We start from the raw sequence: 22,152 nt of genomic DNA, 5'->3' as shown, positions 1-22,152 counted from the left end.
AAAAGGTGACACATAGGATAACACCATCAATAATAATATCTTGATTTCCTATACAGATGATACAGTCAATATTTTTAGGCATTAGGGATTCGTATTGAATATAATATTTTTCAGTCCATGTTCCCTTGACATCGACAAACAGGACCGACCAAAACAATAGGATAAAACTGAAAAAGTGTTATCGCAAATGAAACATGTTTAAAATATGTCAACGTCAATAAATCTAACAGAGTAATTTTCCTTCATCGTAAAATGTGATAAACCATGATATAGAACCGTGATTAATTTAAATAGCTCTAAAGAAAACACGTACCTGTCAGATAATGATTAATTACAATCAGTGATAATTGCAACTCATAAAGAGTAGTGGTTCGGGGCTGGTCTGCCAAAAATGTTACTTGATTTGACATTTCAAAATAAATAATTTGCGTTTCAAACTTTCATACATGTTTTAAGACTGAAAAAAATTCAAGTCCCCGAAATCCACGTGTTGGGGACGTATTCTATCAGTGTATTTGACACAGTGTACAGTATAATTTAGTACAAGGTTTGGCTCATTAAATGGCGTTGTAACCAGTTTAAAAATAACTTTACAACAATAGTTGTATTTTTGTAACGAATGAAATATCCTTAAACTCTATAAATGTTCCAGTTTAGTTACCATTTTATGGCTATGAGTATATTGTTTCAGATTGTTGACAGTAAAAGAATCCTGTTTCGATGAATAAAACATGTTTTCTGTATGTAAAATAATTTCCTTATTTGTACAATTCACGACATAATAACAATAATTATTAATTCTTGATGAAATACGTATTGAATCTTATCCCCTGAATACCCCCGCACCAAACACCGACACCGTGTGATGAAACCTTCGGTGAAGGATTAAACGTGTGAACACATATGGAAGATATTCCCAAATGACCAACTTTGACATGTGCCGTTTGTAGTTATATGGTCATCTATTAATAGCTACTAATAGAAAGTATCGTACGACTGTAACCACTATCTCTAATATGTGGGATTGCCCGGGAAGCTACCGCTTCCTAGTCCCAAGGGGTCAGAGGTCATTGAATACCATACGTAAACGACGAATGGATTGTGTGGCTATGAGTGAAGTAAGAATAACTACTGTGTGATATATACGTCACACTAAACTGTATGACTAATCGTCTTCCCAACAGCCGAGTGTGTTTGTGTGTATTGTTTCCAGCGCAGGGCCCAGTCACAACCGCTCGCCATATCGCCCGAGCGAGTTCTGCTCCGTTCAGCCTTTGCGGCTGATATATATACAGGACTATTAATAGCAACCAATCGCTGCGTTCGTCGAGAATTTGCCGTGGACTTGGACGAAATTAGAAGACTATAAGATTTTCTGACTTGCAGAAAATACACTCAGTTCAATTTTGATCTAGCAGAAGCAAGGTGATTGTTCTCTGAGAAACTGTTAAAGGAGTTTGATTGAAAACAATGACCCAAGTTTTGGATCCAATGCTGGATACACAATCTCGATTCGGAGGAAACTCACTTATCAAATACGAGGATAATATGGATTTACAAAACGTATGTATTTTATTGCATTTTATCATGTATATAGTCTCATGCTTTTAAATGGCAAACACGTGTGTCATGTTTAGCAACTTTGTTGTATTATAATCAATCAACATGTGACAAGTTTAACTGATGTAAATTTCAAGTGATGGAATGTCATGCATGTATCATGTAACCCATGGATGCAGCAATGTATATTTGTGTGAAACTATTTGGTGGACTATACAAATATGAAACTTGGAGCAGTGAATACTGTAAAACATGTGGTATGCTCCTAGCTGTACTGACAACACACGTGATAACGAGCCCAGTTGACATGTCATATGTGTTCATCGGACCGAGACGTACAGCTGACGAAATCAACATATGTCAATTTCACAGACATTTCCTATGTCGTATAACTACTGTAACTGTATAATGTTATCATGAACCATTACGGTCGTTCTCCTGTGATACGAACCACTGATTAGAGGAATGTATAGTGTAAAGATCTCTTAAGGAAATATATTTCACACACGCAGGGCGAATGTAAATATTTCTTACAAATACTTTTATCCCGGAAAACGTTCATGAAATGTTACGTTAAGCTAAAACAATTTAGCCCACAGGTATAGTTGCTATTGTGAAATAAATATCTCATAATATATGCATGTATGAGGCGATTATGGGTCATATCAGTCAGTAATAGGTATTGAATGTCCTTGGTTTGAAATTAAAACGATCAGATAATTACTTGGTCTGGAAACAAATTAGCCAGGGATGGGTTGGCGGGTTTCCATCGCAGACAAGTCTCGTGACTACTGTCTCACACGAGCTAATTGTATTTCCTTGACCTCGAATGATAGATCTTTGCACGAGCGGTTCTTACGACGGTACCCAATCTCTAATAATCGGATTGCATCCCAGCTGCATGCAACGTACTGTATATAAGTGACCATGTAGATAGATACACCACACAACATACAGACAAGCCCTTCAGACGGACATACTGTTGAACAACACTACGAAATGAACTACCTTCAGTGTGATATTGATCAATTGGTAAGTGACATTATCGTGGTGCAAGTGCCGTGTACTTTGAACAGGTGCTGTCGTATATTACGCTGACTGTTTTAATTGTCTAGTTGTGTCATATATCTTACGGTTGTGTTTGTGTTTTTTCAGACTTGGCAAGATGTAGAGTCTCTGCTGTACCAGGACAACACTCCATATGAGAGCAGCATGGTGCAGATGATGACTGAAGCTATGAAGCCAGCATCCCTGAACACCAACCTCCCGTCCCCAGGGATGACTGCCATTGCGTCCGTCTCTTCTCCCGGGAGCCCGGGGTACGGAAGTATCAAGTCCGCGGCCAGCCCGGTCAGTCAGCTCTCCCCTCAGTCCCAGGATACACAATATGATGAGTTGCTGGATCTGGATTTCATCCTGAATAACACTGCGGCAGAAAACAATCTTTACCCTGAAGATGCTGGGCTGAAGATTAAGCAGGAACCTGGTACCACCTGCGAGCCTTTGCCAGACTTTCATTCCGCATTCCTTGACATCCCAGACATCAAGTTTGATGCCAACGTGCACGTTATTCAGACCAACCAGGCTGAGCCGGTAGCTCATCAAGTTAACGTTGAGGTTAACAAACGCCAAGAATTCAAGCCTGTTATTCCCAAACAGGAATTCCCTCTCGTGCCCAGCTCCTGTGCCACATATACAGCCAGCATGACCGTTATATCCGCTCCACAACACCAGATGGCCTTCCCTGGACAGATCTCTCCCCCAGCTTCCCCAGAACATCGTGAAGATCATCACATGAAGAGCTACCCCATGAATCTCTACCACAACATGGCTCACCCCCACGCCCTGATGCTCCACCCTCAGCACATCATGCCCAAGCTACAAGGGCACATGTCTCAGGTCCATCAGATGATCACTCCACCATCATCTCCACAGCTGGTAGATCTTCTTCTTCCTCAGCAGCCAGTAGACTCATCAGCTCAACCCAAGAAACGAGGCAGACGTACCTGGGGAAGGAAGCGACAGACCAGTCACACGTGTACCCACCCTGGATGCTTGAAGACTTACACCAAGAGCTCACACCTGAAGGCTCACCTCCGGACCCACACGGGGGAGAAGCCTTACCACTGCACCTGGAAGGGGTGTGGGTGGAAATTCGCCCGTTCGGACGAGCTGACCCGTCACTACCGTAAACACACCGGTGATCGCCCATTCCAGTGTCATCTCTGTGAACGTGCCTTCTCCAGAAGCGACCATCTCTCCCTCCATATGAAGCGCCACATATGAACAATCTGATACGCAGTGTTGGATTCAGATTCGCAACAGTCTGAACAGCGCAAGGTTGCAACGGCGAGAGCTCGCAGCAGCTCTCGGGGTCCGGTTGATTTTCTATGCAGCGTCGAGCACCGTGTGCCGGAATCGCCCGAAAAGTGACATTTATTGGGACACTGCTACTCGATATTTTGAACTTTAGGTGACCATTCCCACTGGGGAAATTCACTGTCACATGGGACGCTTTGCATGTATTCTGTGCAGCCGTTCAGGCAGATTTGAACAGCTATTGTTAGGGTGTACTTGTACATCTTGTTAGGATGTATCTGTGACAGGATTTTCTGTCATTTATGCAATATTTTGTTTCGGCTGGTGTCCGATTGTGTGCGGCAGGTCCGTATCAGTCTGGTGCCAAATTTGCATGTTGGAACTTCTCCTTCCCGGACCCCTCAATGATTGGGCTGGCCCAGTTCATTGAGGGGCACGTTGAGGGGTGAGAAAAAGGAATGCTCCCTTACGCCATTCTTCCATTGTATGTGTTGTTATATGCATTTATATATATGTATACGTAAAACTCGTTTTGGCCAGTTATCAAATTGTGTCTCAAACTACGTTTGAATTTTCATTTCGGCCAAAAACCCTTTTGGTACTGCCTGGTAGCAGAATTGTTACAGAAACGAGGTATCTGGCCTGGAGCTGGGTACCGAGATATGGTTCTAGTTCATATAGATTATACACTCGTTAGCTCATCCTTATGACCTTGTATAGTGCCTCGTGCTACTATAGTGTCCATCAGAACGTTCATGTACAATCATATCAGGACAAGTGCAATTTAAATACAAGCTTCGACTAAATTCACAAAGTGAATAGTTCCTTTAAACCTCGACCTTTTCTTCAGTTCCCGCTATTCCACACGATATTAGCAGCTTTATACTAGATAGAATATATGCAAGACTTAATTTCCTCTATTGTTTTGACGACCAGAAGTAGAAGGCTCAAGATGAATATGGTGCTCTGGACTTATCTTTGCTCTGGATCTTATTCGAAAACAAATTCCAATGTCCTGACGAAAATTCTCCAATTATACAATGAACAAAATGTATATAACCGTCAATGGTTTATGCATAGACCCTTGTTATCGGTGCTTGAAATTGTTTCAGATATATATATGATATATATATAAAGTTTGTATTTTTGTAAAAACAGCGATTAACACTAGTCATGTCAGAACGTTCGTGCCATATTGTATATTGGTATGTGCCATCCATGTGCACATGTCTGTCAAAGATATTACATAAACACGAAATAAATGATGTTATTTATTATATATCTGACTTTGTTTCTGATTTACATCTGAATTAGTTTGCTATGAGAACACGAGGCGCAGAATCGATTTGCAGTTAAACTGTAATTCTAGACGAATGTATTAAAGCTGTGCTAAGTTATCTTATTTAAACGAGTTAATAATTGATTGAAAATATGTCTCGTGTTCTCATGTACATTGCCATGACAATACAATTGTCGAATTCAAGGAAAGAAAATGACATGAAAGTTGAAGTAAATAGAAAATTCTTTATTGAATGTAAAATTTACAAAATGCTTGAATTCCGACAACTTTCTTTCAACACTGAAAGTATTGACAATGACAAGCAGTCATACCCAGCTGTTGGTGGTATAAACTGGTGATGTAGAAACAGAGGTCTCAAACACCTTTAGGGCGGTGGGGCAGCCTTGTGGTTTAACGTGAAGGGCGTGTGTGGTGTGGCAAGGGACCTGACCCATCCACTCACTACTGGCACGATAGGTGGTGGGCTAGCTCAAGCGTTCAAGCGTTAGCTCATCACGCCGTGTTCGATTTCCCACATGGGTATAATGTGTGAAGCCCAATTCTGGTATTCCCCGCCGTGATATTGCTGGAATATTGATAAAAGCGGCGTAAAACAACACTCACTCACTCAAACACCTTTGTGTGTTTAGATTAATTACCATTTGATGTAATTCCTCAATTGCATACATCATGCTATGCAGACATGGTAATTATGAAGAAAGCTGGGAGCACGATGGAAAGCAGATGCTCACATTCAGATCATAGACAGATTATGTCTCTTTTTCATTACGAAAAGGAAGTTACAACAGTGGGCAGATAACAACACAATGGTGTTTGAATCACAAGGAAAATCCGGGACAGTTCCTGAATATTTTGAACTATTTACTCAATGCGTTAGAACCACTGCCAAAACAGCAAATAAAAGTGGGCAAAACTTGACAAATATTTCAAACAGTCAGGAATCGCCTCTAATATGGAAAAACAATAAAAAAGTGCCACTTTGAGAGACTCCTTTCATTCGAGATTAAAGTTCACATCGACACACTATATTTGGTTCCCCCCAATAGACACGGGACCTTGAGCGACCCGATTAAATAGACTTAGTCCTGGAACGTTGTCGTGAAAGAGTTCTCTTGGCATTCCTTGCATAAGGATCTTATTGTAAACGGGAGAATATTTCCTGATAGCTGAAATAATGTTGCTTAACCTCGTTCCTATTAAATGTATAGAAAGAAGACAATTTCCCGCAAATTGTGAATTGAAGAGAACGCAAATAAGTATTTCTTGATATTCGCAGCTCTGTTTAAACGTGCAGGTTTTGTATGCTTGGTAAGGGCTACTAAAGAAGACGTATACGCCCTTACTGAAAAAGTTAGAAGGTCTTTTGAAAGGTGGGACGAGGTCAGATTCACCTCAGCTTTAGAATATTAGTGTTAAGCTATAGATATTCAATGTGATTAAATGCATCTTCAAAAATGTATTTTAAAAGTGAATGCATAGTTTTTCGTGTATTTATTTAGAATGAATATATTGCAACCAAACAGAAATATATGTACATGTACTTACAGTTTTTGTGTAGATGACCGAGTTTAGACGAGGGTATGAAAACAATAATCTGAAACGTAGTCCATATGGTTTTTTTCATGTTTACAGGTGTATAAAATCATGAAATAGGCCATAGTGTAAAGTATAACCTCGGTAATATGGACAGCGCTTCCCTTGGAGTATGACGGTTATGTATCCCGTGGTTGCTACTGGGGATTTCTATTTCACTCGTTGAGACAGAACCCAGTCCAGACTTACCAGGTCTTCGTGTGTGTGAATATTGCCAGATGCAGATTGTATGGTTAAAAATACTCCAGAAATAGTTTTGAATATGTACGAAGAGACTTGCTAAGTTACGGCATTGGGTGAGTGAGTGTGGGTGTTTGATGCCATGCATGATAACATATTCCAATTACATTAACACCGTGTGTAAATAACCAAATCCGGACCATTCTAGCTAGTGGTTGAAAGCATGAGAACTCTAGTATATAATGACAACGAAGTCATCGAGGTCACTGTCTGTCTCAGTCCATCCACTTTCGTATGTATGTATGTATGTATGTATGTATGTATGTATGTGTGTATGTATGTGTGTGTATGTATGTGTGTGTATGTATGTATGTATGTATGTATGTATGTATGTATGTATGTATGTATGTATGTATGCGTGTATGTATGTATGTATTTAATGTATGTATGTATGTATGCTTGCATACATGCATGAGTGTATGCTTGTATGCATGCATGTGTATGTATGTATGTAATGTATGTATGTGTGTGTGTGTGTGTGTGTATGTATGTATGTATGTATGTATGTATGTATGTGTGTGTGTGTGTGTGTGTATGTATGTATGTATGTATGTATGTATGTAATGTATGTATGTGTGTGTGTGTGTGTGTGTGTGTGTGTGTGTGTGTGTATGTATGTATGTATGTATGTATGTATGTATGTATGTATGTATGTATGTATGTACGTATGTAATGTATGTATGTATGTACTGTGGTCCACTTATGGTCTATCCAATTCATCATGATTGCACTGTGTTGTATGATATTCCACAAATCATGTTACATCTTATGTGTTTCTTGACGAGCACGATCAAGACTGACTAAGAAATATAATCTAAGGAATAAAAGTAACTTATTATAAAAAGTAAATAAAAAATGAAGAACCAAAAGTAGCCCAGAACACCTTCTGATATACATAGATCCCTACCATTTATTTATTTAAACCCACAAACCTGTATCTACAATGCATAAAAAATAGATAAAACCCAAAAAGCTCAGAATTCATGATTTCCTTAAATCTGTAAATCAGGGTCACCTGCTCTTACGCTTAGATTTATACCATATATCATATAACCTATATCTATAAGATATGAAAAATAAGTGAAACCCGAAAGGAGCCCAAAACAGTCCTCCAGAGTTGGGCCAATCTACACTTGCTAAATCATTCTAGTCTTGAGATGGACACGTTTTAGTTTATTCTCTGTGGTCTGAGAGACAGAATAGCACACAGTGATATGAGACGGTTTCGTTATTTTCTGGCATAAAATGTTCATGTGCGAAATGTTCTTGTTTCGCTTTGCATACTCTCGAACTATGTTGAAAACAACAACCCGATAACGGTTGAAAGCATTGTGTTTAACAGACCATGGTCATTAGAGAACAACACCAAATCTAAGAAATTCGGTGTTACATTTAGCTGTGGTATCATCCATTGTGAACAGGTACATGGCAGCTTCACAATCATTTGTTACACTCTTGATTGATTTTGCATGTAAATATACGTGGCGAAGTATCTTGATCAGGCTGGTAAAAAACGACGCTACTGCGTTTTTCCGAGCCTCTCAAATGTTCCTGCCAAACTGAGAAAAGTAAACAAAACTTTGAATAGTTTTAGTGATTTCTTTAAATCCTTGAAAGGACATTACCTACTTGTACGCTTAACTCTGTACCTTGTATTTATGAAAACCTCGATTATACTGACCCTGTTAATCTGTATATCCTACAATCCGGGCAGTCGTGATCGGAGTGTCTTTATACAGACAATACCGTTACCCTCTGCTCAGTGGAAGCGTCACCATCCGGACTGAAAAGGTTCCGCTGTATCGAATCGCATGTTTACCAGAGAACATATAATTCAAACGTTATTATGATTAAACTAATTCTAATTATTTCTATTTTTTACATTCTTATTTATAAATGTTTAATATCCATTGTTTCAAAGTAATCAAGTAATCGATTGTTATTAATTTGCCCCGCGAGGTTTTTAAAAACTGATTGAAAAGTTACCTCTAAGTAAGCTAATAAACCCGGCTTGACAATGTTCCAATTCCCCTGCTATAGACCTTCAAGGTTATACGGCATGTATAGCATGCGAGAAGGCTGTTATATGGTGCCGTAATTACAGACGAGAGAGAAGGTAAGCCCCGCGCGTTAGTTAAGCTTGTCTGAGGGTCAGTGCCGTATGCGAAGAGATCGTATGAATCATTAGTTTCGCTAGGTATTCCGTGATATCATTTGTCGTGCACATGAGAAGCTAATTTGGCATTGATTTGTGACATCGGAACGTATAACTTGCTGCTGAGACTGGGATGAAATCCGTCTTGCCCTAAATGGTTCTATTTCATCTGTAACGAAGAATACCTTCACGTTTTGACAGTTTATGATTTATTGACACAAGATCAAAGAATGGTACGACTGTCATCAAACTGAATTATTTTCACTAATTGATATGTTTCGCTAATTGATGATTCTTCAAAATGAGATTGATATGTCATATACAACGTGATCTCATTTAGTGGGTTCATTTCATGTTTATTATAATAATTTGTTTCATTTTAGTTGATGATGTGACGGGGCAGTCTGGAAACGTCAACCTTTGGTTGTTGTCCCAATTCTTAGGTCCAAGACGTTACTGTTTTTCGTAATGAAATATACATATTTTCGGTATTTGTTTGATGCATCCCTTAATAAAACTAAACTGAAATATTATAATCTGCTTTTCAGATGACTTCATAATAATTAATCCCAAAACATAATTTATGATGTTTGGGAAAGAGTGAGTGAGTGAGTGAGTGAGTGAGAGAGTTGGGATTTACGCCACTTTTAGCAATATTCCAGCAATATCACGGCAGGGAACACCAGAAATGGGCTTCACACATTGTACCCATGTGGGGAATAGAACCCGGGTCTTCGGCGTAACGAGCGAACGCTTTAACCACTAGGCTACCCCACCGGCCCTACTTGGGAAAGGCAATGTTATGTGAAGAAACACCATTCCTTTGCCCTGATGTTATCAATAAATAGATAGCATTATTGTGTGTGATCGAATCTTTGTCTCTGTGTAATATGACTGCCTATCAACCGCTGGATATAAATCCTAAAATTTGAGTAAGCAGACACATTTCATATAACCTGAACAAAAATGGTTTGAATTGACATTATGGCTAAGCCAAATCCTCCCTAAAGTTGACCCCTCTTTACCAGAAAACGCTAAACCCGTGACATCCGTGGGACCAAAGTCAAATCTTCTCTATCTATCATCATCTGACTCCAGTAGGTTGATGACAATACATTTGATCCTCAAGTAAATCCTGCATTTGAGCCCCATTCTGGCTCTGTTGCATGGTCTGATCCCGAGAAAAAAATGCCTTTTTACCGCTCCTGACCTTGACCTTATTTTTATCCGAGGTTGAAACAAGGCTTACATTAAGTCTTACAAATGAATTCCTTTGTGGAGTGGACGATTAAATCACCTTTTAATATCGTATATGGAAGATATCAGGGATTCGTTTTTGAAGAAATCTCGAGAAATTTCGAATCTAGTGTTTTAGATTCACGTTGAATGTTGGATATATTTTGTTTCAGTGTCTTCAACGCATTTCATTAGAACATTGTCACATGATACATGTGGCATGTGCGTTTTTAAATTTATGTGAGATACACATCATGTCTATTTATTTGTATACTCATGCCAATAATGGTTGTCACCCCTTCAAATTTTTTAATTGGAGAGGGTGTGGGGTGGGGTGTGAGGTGTGTGTGGGGTTGGGTGGGGGAGGGGGTGACAACCATTATTGGCATGAGTATATTTTGTCAGCCTCAGAAGGTATATCACACATGACGTCAACAAAGTTTTGAAGAACGCAGGGTGTTGGAAAAAATTAACACAATTACACACTAACACAAATTGTATTATTAGGTACTGGAATTGTATAGCTGCATTCAAACCAGCGTCAGTTATGCATTGTAAACCTTGGATTTCATCGATACGCTTTAGTGAACAGAAACCTGGAATATCAACTGGATATCTATATTCCACTCAATCATCCCTCCATTCGAGTTTGATTTTCTTAAATTATACCTTTAGTTGATGTTCATCTCTCGGAGGAAAAGCCATTAACGCATAACAATAGCAAATATTGTATTGTATATTTTAATATATAATCCCATAATGCTGACATATACTAATACTCCAATACACCAATACACCAATACACTAATACACCAATACACACCAATACACCAATACACCAATACACTAATACACCAATACACCAATACACCAATACACTAATACACCAATACACCAATACACCAATACACTAATACACCAATACACCAATACACTCCAATACACCAATACAATACCAATACACCAATACACCAAATACACCAACCAATACACCAATACACAATACACCAATACACCAATACACCAATACAACCAATACACCACCAATACACCAATACACCAATACACCAATACACCACCAATGCTCCAATACACCAATACCAATACACCAATACACCTAATACAACCAATACACCAATACACAATACACCAATACACCAATACAATACACCAATACACCAATACACCAATACACCAATACTAATACAATACACTAATACCAACAACCTAATACACCAATACACCAATACACACAACCAATACAATACACCAATACAATACACCAATACAATACACCAATACACCAATACACTAATACACCAATACACCAATACACCAATACACCAATACACCAATACACCAATACACCAATACACTAATACACCAATACACCAATACACCAATACACCAATACACCAATACACCAATACACCAATACACCAATACACTAATACACTAATACACGAGTAAAACAATCAAGAACAGTCCAATAATAAAATGACATTTTTTAATTAACATTTATTGACGTCAGATATCTTTCGGACTCCCTTCAACAAAAAAGACATTATCAAATAGAAGACGTCGATACAGTTCGGCGAAATGAAACAACACAATTTTGTTTGAGCGAAATATACACCAACTCCGAGTAATTAATATCAGCGGGAGTTGGGACGTTGATGGGTAGTACCTGTCTGCTTGTCAAATGACACTGCGTTTCATGTTCATTTCAGAAGTAGATGAAAGACATCACAGCGGTATTGTGAACGAGAGTGATATTTATTTGAATGTCGAATGTTTTGTGCAACCAAAAAACCCATCAGACAAGGGATCCCGTTTGTTTCCCTCTCCACTACCAGTTACTGACAACCTTAATTATATCTTACAAAAAAACAACGGTTTGAGTGTTTAGCTGAAAATAAAAAAACATTTTAAAAAATCAATTAAAACCGTGATGCTGTAACATCCTACTTCGTGCTTGTACGCCTTATCAAATCGCATATTGAATAAATACATGTATATATGTACGTAACTAATATGTAAACATAAATATTAAAACCAACCCTAATAATATATGTTTCAGTTTCGTTAGGCAGATTTATCCAATCATTCAAATATCATATAGATTTAAAAAACAGAATATTGACATAAGTAAGTTTTATGAAATAGACATATGTCATTAGATATTGGATTTGAAGCTTCTATTTATTACACCTAGATGTATTACTAAGTACTATGTAATTCAATTGGGCCAGAACAAACGACCGTCACAAATGTCATAGTCTCACATGTCAACTTTCCTTGCGTCTCCATGTCAACGCAGCCACCCACATCCCAGCCGAAGCTACGTCCCCGGCGCTCCTCCATCTCCAACATACATCACTGGAAAGTAAGTATATGACGTGTATGACAATCAAATATTGTTATTTCTTCTTATTTAACATACAATTCCTCCTTCTTATGCCGTGTTACACTCAGAATTGTTTATGTTCCGTTTGTAATCACCCACCCTACCCGACCATCCCCCCTTTCGATAATTAATAACAGGGCCTTTAGGCAGTGTAGATAAATACGCCATGAAATATAAATATAACACATAAAGTTTTTAAACGAAAGGACCTTACGCTCCATAAAAGTACAAACAGTCTTTCACGCTCATCATTGCAACGGGCAACATCTGCCGTGGCGTGATATTAAAAACATATCTAATAAGTACGATATTGTGGACTGAAAATAGAGTGTGTAATTGTTGACAAGCTTTGGATGGAGGAAGCATTTGGAGAGAGAATGCTCCAAAGACAATCGGGATAGTCAGTTATGAAAGAAACGATTTCATGAAAAATCGTTTGATGACAAGATATCAATTTATTAAATTGTGAAAATGTCTCTGTATGTCTCTTTATGCACTGATAGTTACAATATCACTTTAACTGTTTGCTATTTTTGTTAATTTTTTTTATTTCGGTACAGTGGTGTGGGCCATCAGCACTGCATAGAACATGATCTTTATAAATGTAATATATTACAAAATACTTAATATACTTAGTACATCAAAGCGGAAATTTAAGGCATGGGGTCCATATCAAGTGATACATAGTTTTAAAGGGTACTTATACAAGTACATCAAGGCATGGAAGGTATGACAGTCCATATACAGTAATACATAAATTTACAAGGTACGTATACAAGAGCTTTAAAGCGGAGATTTGAGGCATGGAAAATATCACAGTCCATATACAGTGATTTTACAAGGTACCTATACAAGTACAGGAAGGCAAGGCTAATAATGTGACAAGCAACCAAACAATATCTGATGAACGAAATACATGAATCCGACAATCGTGGAATGAAATGTGATAGTGAGATTTGCGTATAACCAATAATTGATGGATGATTAACCGGAATAAATTAATGGTTCGGTGAAGGGTAGGTTTTCCATAGATTGTTTGATGGGTAAACTGAAAAACTACATATCGGACAGTCAGGTTAGGAAGGTTGCATAGTAGCAAACATAGGCGCGGAAGGTGCTCATTATATCAACCACTGGTATATTTGTCAAGGTCGGAATATTTACAGAACCCCTTCATAACAGTGCAAAATGTTATTCAATTAAACAACAGCCATAGCAACAAGAACACACGTGTATAATAAAAAAATGAGTGTTTGATTATATAATGCTATGAATACTTTTTTCATCGCCATTGATGCTCAGTGGTGATTAAAACAGTATGTAAATAAGATGGCAATACTCTGGCTAGACGTGACATAAGAGTATAAAGCTTAGATCCACCATTCCCCGTTATTACACGTGGCGGGACATGTGTTACCTGTGGTATGACGTAATGCGTTAACATACTCGTGAAGAGTTGAAAACCCTATGCGGGATGTCTGCTGAATTAAAACATTGTTCGTGTAACACCTTGCACAAATGGAGAAGGTTTCAATATCCATGCACAAATACTCTATAATAGATTGATTAGCTGATTGCCAGATGTTACTAAATGTTCTCTGAAATCAGCAACACATGAATGTAAATAATGTTTTTTACGATTTACGAAAAGCAATTTAAGGGAATAATTTGATTTCGGCTCAGTGATGGAAAAGTAGTATCTTTGTTGTAATGACTAATCTTTCGTTATCATGTTTGAACTAATTGTATATCTGTGTCTCGTACGCGTATAATGGGCACCCCACTATCTGCCACCCAACATAATTAACTAATATTATTTTTTGTGGTTGAAATAGGTATCAGTGGTCGTGTATCAAATGTAAGATCGACTGGCCAAATGATAGCCCAGTAATAAACTGCACATGTCCTATATAAAATATCACTTTTCTAACAATCGTGTCCTGTATTTATGTTCTGTACATTAAATGTGTTCACACAGAGAACATTTATATCGGAGTACAGAAACCGAAATTGACTATTGATGACAGATGTTGTAACCATCCCATGGCGATAGCTGTTGGGCTGCTCTTTCAGTTGGTAGAGGGACGGTGGGGAGGCCTAATGGTTAAAGCGTCCGCTCGTCACGCTGAAGACCCGGGTTCGATTCCCCACATGGGTACGATGTGTGAAGCCCATTTCTGTTGCCCCCGCCGTGATATTGCTGGAATATTGCTAAAAGCGGCGTAAAACGAAACTCACTCACGCCTTTCCCCAGGCAAGTATTTGCATAGTTGTAAAGGTGTTAATAACATTCAATTCTTCCAATGCAGATATTTCAGAGGTGAGGCTAAAATCGGTGTAAAACCATACTCACTCACTCTCACTCACTTCAGTTGGTAGGCCTCAGATCACGCCACCAACAATAACGTTCTTGTAGGAATTGTTTATCAGATATCGGAGCTCGAGTGGCCCAGTAGACTAAGGCGCTGGGCAGGGTTGTGTTCCTGGCACATCAGGAACCTATGGTCTTGTTCGAATCCCGGTTTGATTATATTTCTCGGTCTGTATGTACCATACATGTGCTCGTGGGTTCCACCGCGGTAACCGGTTGGGGCGTCAGCCAGCCCTACCAGAGTAAGCAAACGCGTCGTTATATAGCTGTACAACTTCCAACAGGGGCGTTAAACACAACTCACTTAGCATGGCACTTTCAGAAAATTATATATGTAAATATATGCAAAATATACCAGGAAACTCAGGAGTATGTATGGGAGAGTTTTAAGTTACCTCAGCAAATTATATTACAGCAATAAGTAGTATATCATAACGGAAACAGACAATGGGCTTCGCACCATGAGTCTACATGTGAACCAGAAGACGCCTGTCGGTGTGACTAACAAGGCTGTAACCACCATAGTAGTCTGTCTCACAGTCCCTCAACCACATTATTTTACCTAATGCCAAGCAGCCCCTGCAATGCTAAAGCCCTAAATGAAGCAAGTCTAGATTTCCCCAGGTCTGAATCTCTCAACTCACTGGGGCTCCTTTTCACATTCAATGGGTTTATTTGTTACTATCGAAATTCTATATATTCAGGGACTAAGCGTTAGTCTACCTCCATGGTATCCCAACTTTTAGAGACAGTGTGACCAATGTACAAGCATAACAGTGTAGCAACAAGAACCCAACGAAAATAATGGCCAGTTAGACACAGCCTTCATCATATAAGTTGAGATGCTTGATTAATTACGTTTAGTCCGAAGCACTTCTCAATTTATCTTTGAAGCATGAAAACTTTATCAAACGGGAGTATGACATCTCAATTAGTTGCGGGCATTTTCAGCTTTCACACTGTATTCCAGCATCTCACTGTAGCCTGAGATTACCAAGCAAACATTCTACGTCTTTCATGACATTCGGGCTTGTAACTGAGCTCTTTAATAGTTCTAATATGCTCACGGTATATGCCGTGTATCATCTGGTCTGCAGGAGATATTCCAAGGCTTAAGCGTTCCAGGTTTTCAGGGCACATTTACTTTTAGGTTCGACCCTTTTTATGCTCATCCCGAAGGTACCCGATTCTTGACTATGACAAGTCAAATGTCACAACATACCAAATTTGGTGAGACTGCGGTAGGCAACGGTTTGTAAAGAAATTCGACCAGCAGTCTGTTAGAGCAGAAGCTATACGGTGACTCAATGTAGTGTGACTGGTGCTCGTTCTAGAACCGTCGTGACTCAACCTACAGATGGATTCAGCTGACAAACGGCCACGCGACTTTACTCCCTCTTAACCTGTGTTTACTCTGAAACTAGGCGCTGTTGTTACTCCGCCGATTGTAGCGGTTTGAGACTCCAAATATTTTACTCGCTCTCGCGTTATCTTGTTTAACTAATATCTTGTTTCAGTAAGTCTGCCTCAGCGAATCAAATACACTTGGAACGAGAAGATGCTGTAGGTCTAGTTCTCTGGTGGGATGTGTCTGTGTGTGTAGGATGTGTGTCTGCAGCTACGTTTAGGTTTTGTGCTTTGTGCCTGTATTAGAGATCTGTGTATAGGCTCTGTGTCTGTGTCCAGGTTCTGTGTTTGTATGTAGATTCTGTCTCTGTATGTAGGTTCTGTGTCTGAACATAGGTTCCGTGTTTGTGTCTGAGTTCTGTGTCTGTATGGAGGTTTTGTGTTTGTGTTTGGGTTCTGTGTCTGCATAAAGGGTCACTGTGTGTGTGTGTGTGTGTGTGTTTGTGTGTGTGTGTGTAGGTTCTGTGTCTGTATGAAGGTTTTGTGTTTGTGTGTGGATTCTGTGTCTGTATGAAGGTTCTGTGTCTGTATGAAGGTTCTGTGTCTGTATGAAGGTTCTGTGTGTGTGTGTGTGTGTGTGTTTATGAAGGTTCTGTGTCTGTATGAAGGTTCTGTGTCTGTATGAAGGTTGTGTGTGTGTAGGTTGTGTGTGTCTGTATGAAGGTTCTCTCTCTGTGTGTGTGTGCATGTTGAAGGTTGTGTGAAGGTCTGTATGTGTGTGTGTGTGTGTGTGTGTGTAGGTTCTGTGTCTGTATGAAGGTTCTCTCTCCGTGTGTGTGTGTGCATGTTCTTTGTCTGTATGAAGGTGTGTGTGTGTGTGTGTGTAGGTTCTGTGTGTGTGTGAAGGTTCGGTGTCTGTGAAGCTTATGTGTCTGTATGAAGGTTCTGTGTGTGTATGTTCTGTATCTGTATGAACGTTCTTTCTGTGTGTGTATGTTCTGTGCCTGTATGAAGTTTCTCTGTGTGTGTGTGTGTGTAGGTTCTGTGTCTGTATGAAGGTTCTCTGTGTGTGTGTGTGTGTGTATGAAGGTTCTGTGTCTGTATGAAGGTTCTCTGTGTGTGTGTGTGTGTGTGTGTGTAGGTTCTGTGTCTGTATGAAGGTTCTCTGTGTGTGTGTGTGTGTAGGTTCTGTGTCTGTATGAAGCTTCTGTGTGTGAGTGTATGTTCTGTGTGTGTATGGAGGTTCTGTGTGTGTATGTTCTGTGTCTGTATGAAGGTTCTGTGTCTGTGTGTAGGTTCTGTGTCTGTATGAAGGTTCTGTGTCTGTATGAAGGTTTCTGTGTCTGTGTGTAGGTTCTGTTTCTGTATGAAGGTTCTCTGTATGAAGGTTCTGTGTCTGTATGAAGGTTTTCTGTGTGTGTGTAGGTTCTGTGTCTGTATGAAGGTTCTCTGTGTGTAGGTTCTGTTCTGTGTCTGTATGAAGGTTCTCTCTGTGTGTGTGTGTGTGTGTGTGTAGGTTCTGTGTCTGTATGAAGGTTCTCTGTGTGTGTGTGTGTGTAGGTTCTGTGTCTGTATGAAGCTTCTGTGTGTGAGTGTATGTTCTGTGTGTGTATGGAGGTTCTGTGTGTGTATGTTCTGTGTCTGTATGAAGGTTCTGTGTGTGTGTGTATGTTCTGTGTCTGTATGAAGGTTCTGTGTCTGTATGAAGGTTTTCTCTATGTGTGTAGGTTCTGTTTCTGTATGAAGGTTCTCTGTATGAAGGTTCTGTGTCTGTATGAAGGTTTTCTCTATGTGTGTAGGTTCTGTTTCTGTATGAAGGTTCTCTGTGTGTAGGTTCTGTGTCTGTATGTAGGTTCTGTGTGTGTGCAGGCCCTGTGTCTGCATATGCATGCGGATTCTGTGTCTAAATCTTCATTTCGGATTTGTGCCTACATTTGCATGTAGTAAAATGTGTCCTCCAAGTGTACGTTGTCCTCATCTTCATGTATGTCATATGTTTTCATCTGCACTGTGATGAACATCCACATCTACAAATTGGTCCTGTGTCTACACATGCATATTGACTCTATCTACATCTACATGTGGGCTCAGTCATATCATCGACATGTGTCATCAACATCCTCACATTATAGTGTATGTGTGTCCGCGTCTGCATATATCGTCTTTATCTGCGTCTGTCTTCCGTTTGATTCATATTAAACAATGGCATCGCTCTTTACCATTGCCACGCCATGGGTTGGGGCCACGATGGTTGTTTACACCAGGTGTTCTGCATCATTGGATGTATTTGTAAAAGTTCACACCAGGTGACAGGGCACCTGGATGTTGGACGGTTTGAACACCTGGTGTTACGATTGTAGGATAAGTGATTTCGTGATAGTTTATGTATGTTAACATGCCAGGTCTCGAGTTCCCTGTAAGTAACCCAGGTTGGGAGAGCGGGAATCTCATACAGGACTTAAGAACCTCGGCTAGATTTTGAATCACACAGCGTTCGTTGTCAGTCACAATACCCATTTCTGGTGTCCCCCGCCGTGATATTGCTGGAATATTGCTAAAAGCGGCGTAAAACTAAACTCAGTCAGTCAGTCACAATAATTTACTAGTTTCTGTGTTTGTTCTGGTTATCTTGTGGTTACACAGTGGGCAACCACATCGACATTGTGGTTTGATGCTCATGCTACCAGCTATTGGTTTGTCTAGCTCAGACTGCTATTTGATAAGGCATCGTGACACAGCTTCAATATGGCTGACTGTGTCTTAAACAACCTTCACCCCTGTTCTACATGGACGCGTGCATTTCGATGGCGTTTGTAAATCTAAGGAAGCCTCCCTAGTCCGGTGGGCTGTTGATGTCATTCTGGTTGAGCGTAATGACTGAAGTGTCATCACACCCACGCAGTTAGAACGATGTGTCTAGACAGACATACGAGGATTTCTCCAGTACAGATCCTATATTATACAATTATTTATATTTATTTCGTTTTTTAAAATAATGTCACATTGATAGTCTTCGAGGCAAGACATTGTTTACCCACATAACGTAACCAGATACGAAAAGAATATTTTTATAATTTCAGTCTTGAAGACTGATAACAAAATGCAAATTCAGGATGAACTTATTACTAACAAATACGACGTAATTTAGAGGAGGAACACTTTTTATGGACAGACAACTTCTTTATTGCAAAAGATGCGACGTTTCGGTGTAGATTCTAACTGCTTGATACCGGTGTTAGGGTCTACACAACGTCACATCTATTGCAATAGAGAAGTTGTCTGTCCATAAAAAGTGTTCTTTTTCATCATACCTCTTCTAAATGTCACTTAAAGAAGGGACATCTTGATTTGTTTGTGATTACCATTGGTCGGAGGGAGATGTGATTGTGACGATGGCCAGATCTGACTGTGTGGCGTATTGGCCTCTGACATTCAATATAGCATCACTCAGTGTTTACTGTGCAAGCTAAAGGCTTGGGTGTAAACATATACCAGTGGTGATGACTGATTGTGGGAGTTTCATGCTAATGCACACTCCCGTATGTGTACATGGTTGGGTTTTCATATGTTGTTAGATATATGTGATTGGTTTCACGAATTAAAGAACATTCTTTAAACCTGGAGAGAGAATCACATAGTGAGAATCACCACACCCCTAAACACTGCATCTTGTAATGTCAAGTTACAGATGGACATGATGAAGCATTGTTGTGGGGACAATTATGTTCTAATATTCTCACACTCTATATAAATGTTATATAATATATACGACAAATATCTTTCCCAGTGTCTGTATGTATTGGTCAAGCGTCTTTACTTCAAGCTGTGTTGTTTCTTTTTAAAAGCTTCACCGAGAAGTTCAGTGCTGATGGGGCGGTTGGGTGGCCTAGTGGTTAAGCGTTCGCTCGTGACGCCGAGTTCGATTCCCCACATGAGTACAATTTGTGAAACCCATTTCTGGTGTCCCCCGTCGTGTTATTGCTGGAATATTGCTAAAAGCGGCGTAAAACTATACTCACTCACTCTTTGAAATATTGGTAGAAAGGCCATTCTTCATTGTACCTCAAAAGTCGTAAACACCGAAGGATGACATATATTGCTCGACGTGAATGGAAAGCATACTATCTGAAGGTTGAAGTCATGTCTACTTGTCCCTCATGGTATCCCGACAGAGCGGAGAAAGTACTCATGCCATCTACCATTGGTTTGTCTCACAATACAGGGGCGGAGAGGTAGCACGGTGGTTTGCTTCTCACGCTTAAGATGCCAGCTCGATTCCCCATTAGTACATGGTGTGAAGCTTGCTATTCCTACTAGTCTACTACTATATCTACAATGGCCTAAACCCCACTGTCTGATTCTACAATGTACGATAGATTGGAGGAGTGTGTTTGTTTTGCTGACGTCATATGCTGGCATTTACCTCCACACAGTTACAAATGGCGCCATACAATATTCATTGACAGTTACCGAGGCAATGTTGATGTTTAATTACAGCTGATATGATATATACGGAGTACAGAAAGTTTATATGAAACTGTTGATGATATTCTTATTCTTTTTTAATTTTGTGTCATTATCAATAAAAAATGTTCTGTTTCCATTAGATTTGGTACCTCTCAGTCTAGCATTGGTAGGGTTCACCGGTTGTGTTGCCAGGAACACCACCGATCTGAGATTGTGGATACTGCACAAGGCTAAGTTGGTGAGTCTTCACATTCATCTAACAACACTTCCCGGTCATCATTCACTGCGCGTAACGGTAAAGGTGGGTGTGGTGTGGCAAGGGACCTCAACCTACCACTCATTGACGGACCCCTGAAGGTCCGGGTTAGACCATTGATCTTCAGTAACCCATGCTTGTCGTAAGAAGGCGACTAACGGGATCGGGTGGTCAGGCTCGCTGACTTGGTTGACACATGTCATCGGTTCCCAATTGCGCAGATCGATGCTCATGCTGTTGATCACTGGGTTGTCTGGTCCAGACTCGATTATTTACAGACTGGGGCCATATAGCTGGAATATTGCTGAGTGCGGCGTAAAACTAAACTCACTCACTCACTCATTGCTGACACGATAGGTGGTGGGTTAGCCCAAGCGTCCAAGCGTAAGCTCATCATGCAGAAAACCCGGGCTCGTTTCCCCACATGGTTACAATGTGTTAAGCCCATTTCTGGTGTCCTCCGCCGTGATATTGCGAGAATATTGTTTAAAGTGGTGTAAATCAAACTCCTTTCCCTTGGCAAATATTTGCATAGTTGTATTTAAAATCCTTGTTAATAATATTCAATTCTTACAATGCAGATTTTTCAGAGGTGAAGGGTTTACGATAGTTTGTCTTCCAGACCCAAAACAATGATTAGAACATAACCCTGCTCAATTCTAGAATGACTTAGCCTGTCTACTGCGCCTCGGTCTCAGGATTAAAACGATGTTCTGGGCTTCAGTTAGATTTTTGTTTCATTTTACAAGTGTTACTTGTTTTATTTTAGAAGCTTATTTAAATATGATCAATGTATATATGGGACTAAATGAATTCACCGTTATCACATAGCTCTATACACCCCCATGTTCGTATAGTTGTTGACTCACGGTGAATCAGTGACATATTACGAGGGGGGAAG

General features: G+C 39.7%; 1 protein-coding gene and 1 long non-coding RNA gene across 2 annotated transcripts; both read left to right on the top strand.

The window, feature by feature from the left end:
• Positions 1-1,378: 1,378 nt before the first annotated feature.
• LOC124266921 (Krueppel-like factor 5) lies at positions 1,379-5,158 on the top strand. The gene is made up of 2 exons (XM_046701766.1): positions 1,379-1,563; positions 2,716-5,158. Exons 1-2 carry the CDS (start codon positions 1,471-1,473, stop codon positions 3,844-3,846), a joined length of 1,224 nt encoding a protein of 407 aa, XP_046557722.1. The 5' UTR covers positions 1,379-1,470; the 3' UTR covers positions 3,847-5,158.
• A 9,738-nt stretch (positions 5,159-14,896) lies between these two features.
• On the top strand, positions 14,897-21,752 carry LOC124266951. Its single transcript, XR_006895905.1, has 3 exons — positions 14,897-14,921; positions 16,887-16,891; positions 21,641-21,752. It is a non-coding gene; the product is annotated as an uncharacterized LOC124266951 (long non-coding RNA).
• The last annotated feature ends 400 nt before the right edge of the window (positions 21,753-22,152 follow it).

The sequence above is a fragment of the Haliotis rubra genome, unplaced genomic scaffold (genome assembly GCF_003918875.1).
Source record: "Haliotis rubra isolate DU_JTF1 unplaced genomic scaffold, ASM391887v1 Scf129, whole genome shotgun sequence".
NCBI classification, from domain to species: domain Eukaryota; kingdom Metazoa; phylum Mollusca; class Gastropoda; order Lepetellida; family Haliotidae; genus Haliotis; species Haliotis rubra.
The sequence above is the reverse complement of the archived record's forward strand: the minus strand, read 5'-3'. Positions and strand labels throughout refer to the sequence as shown.

Bases quoted from the DNA above. Each gene is read 5' to 3' on its own strand.
- LOC124266921 (XM_046701766.1), top strand. From the start codon at position 1,471: ATGACCCAAGTTTTGGATCCAATGCTGGATACACAATCTCGATTCGGA. The intron at 1,564-2,715 runs GTATGTATTTTA...GTGTTTTTTCAG, and splicing joins ATAATATGGATTTACAAAAC to ACTTGGCAAGATGTAGAGTC.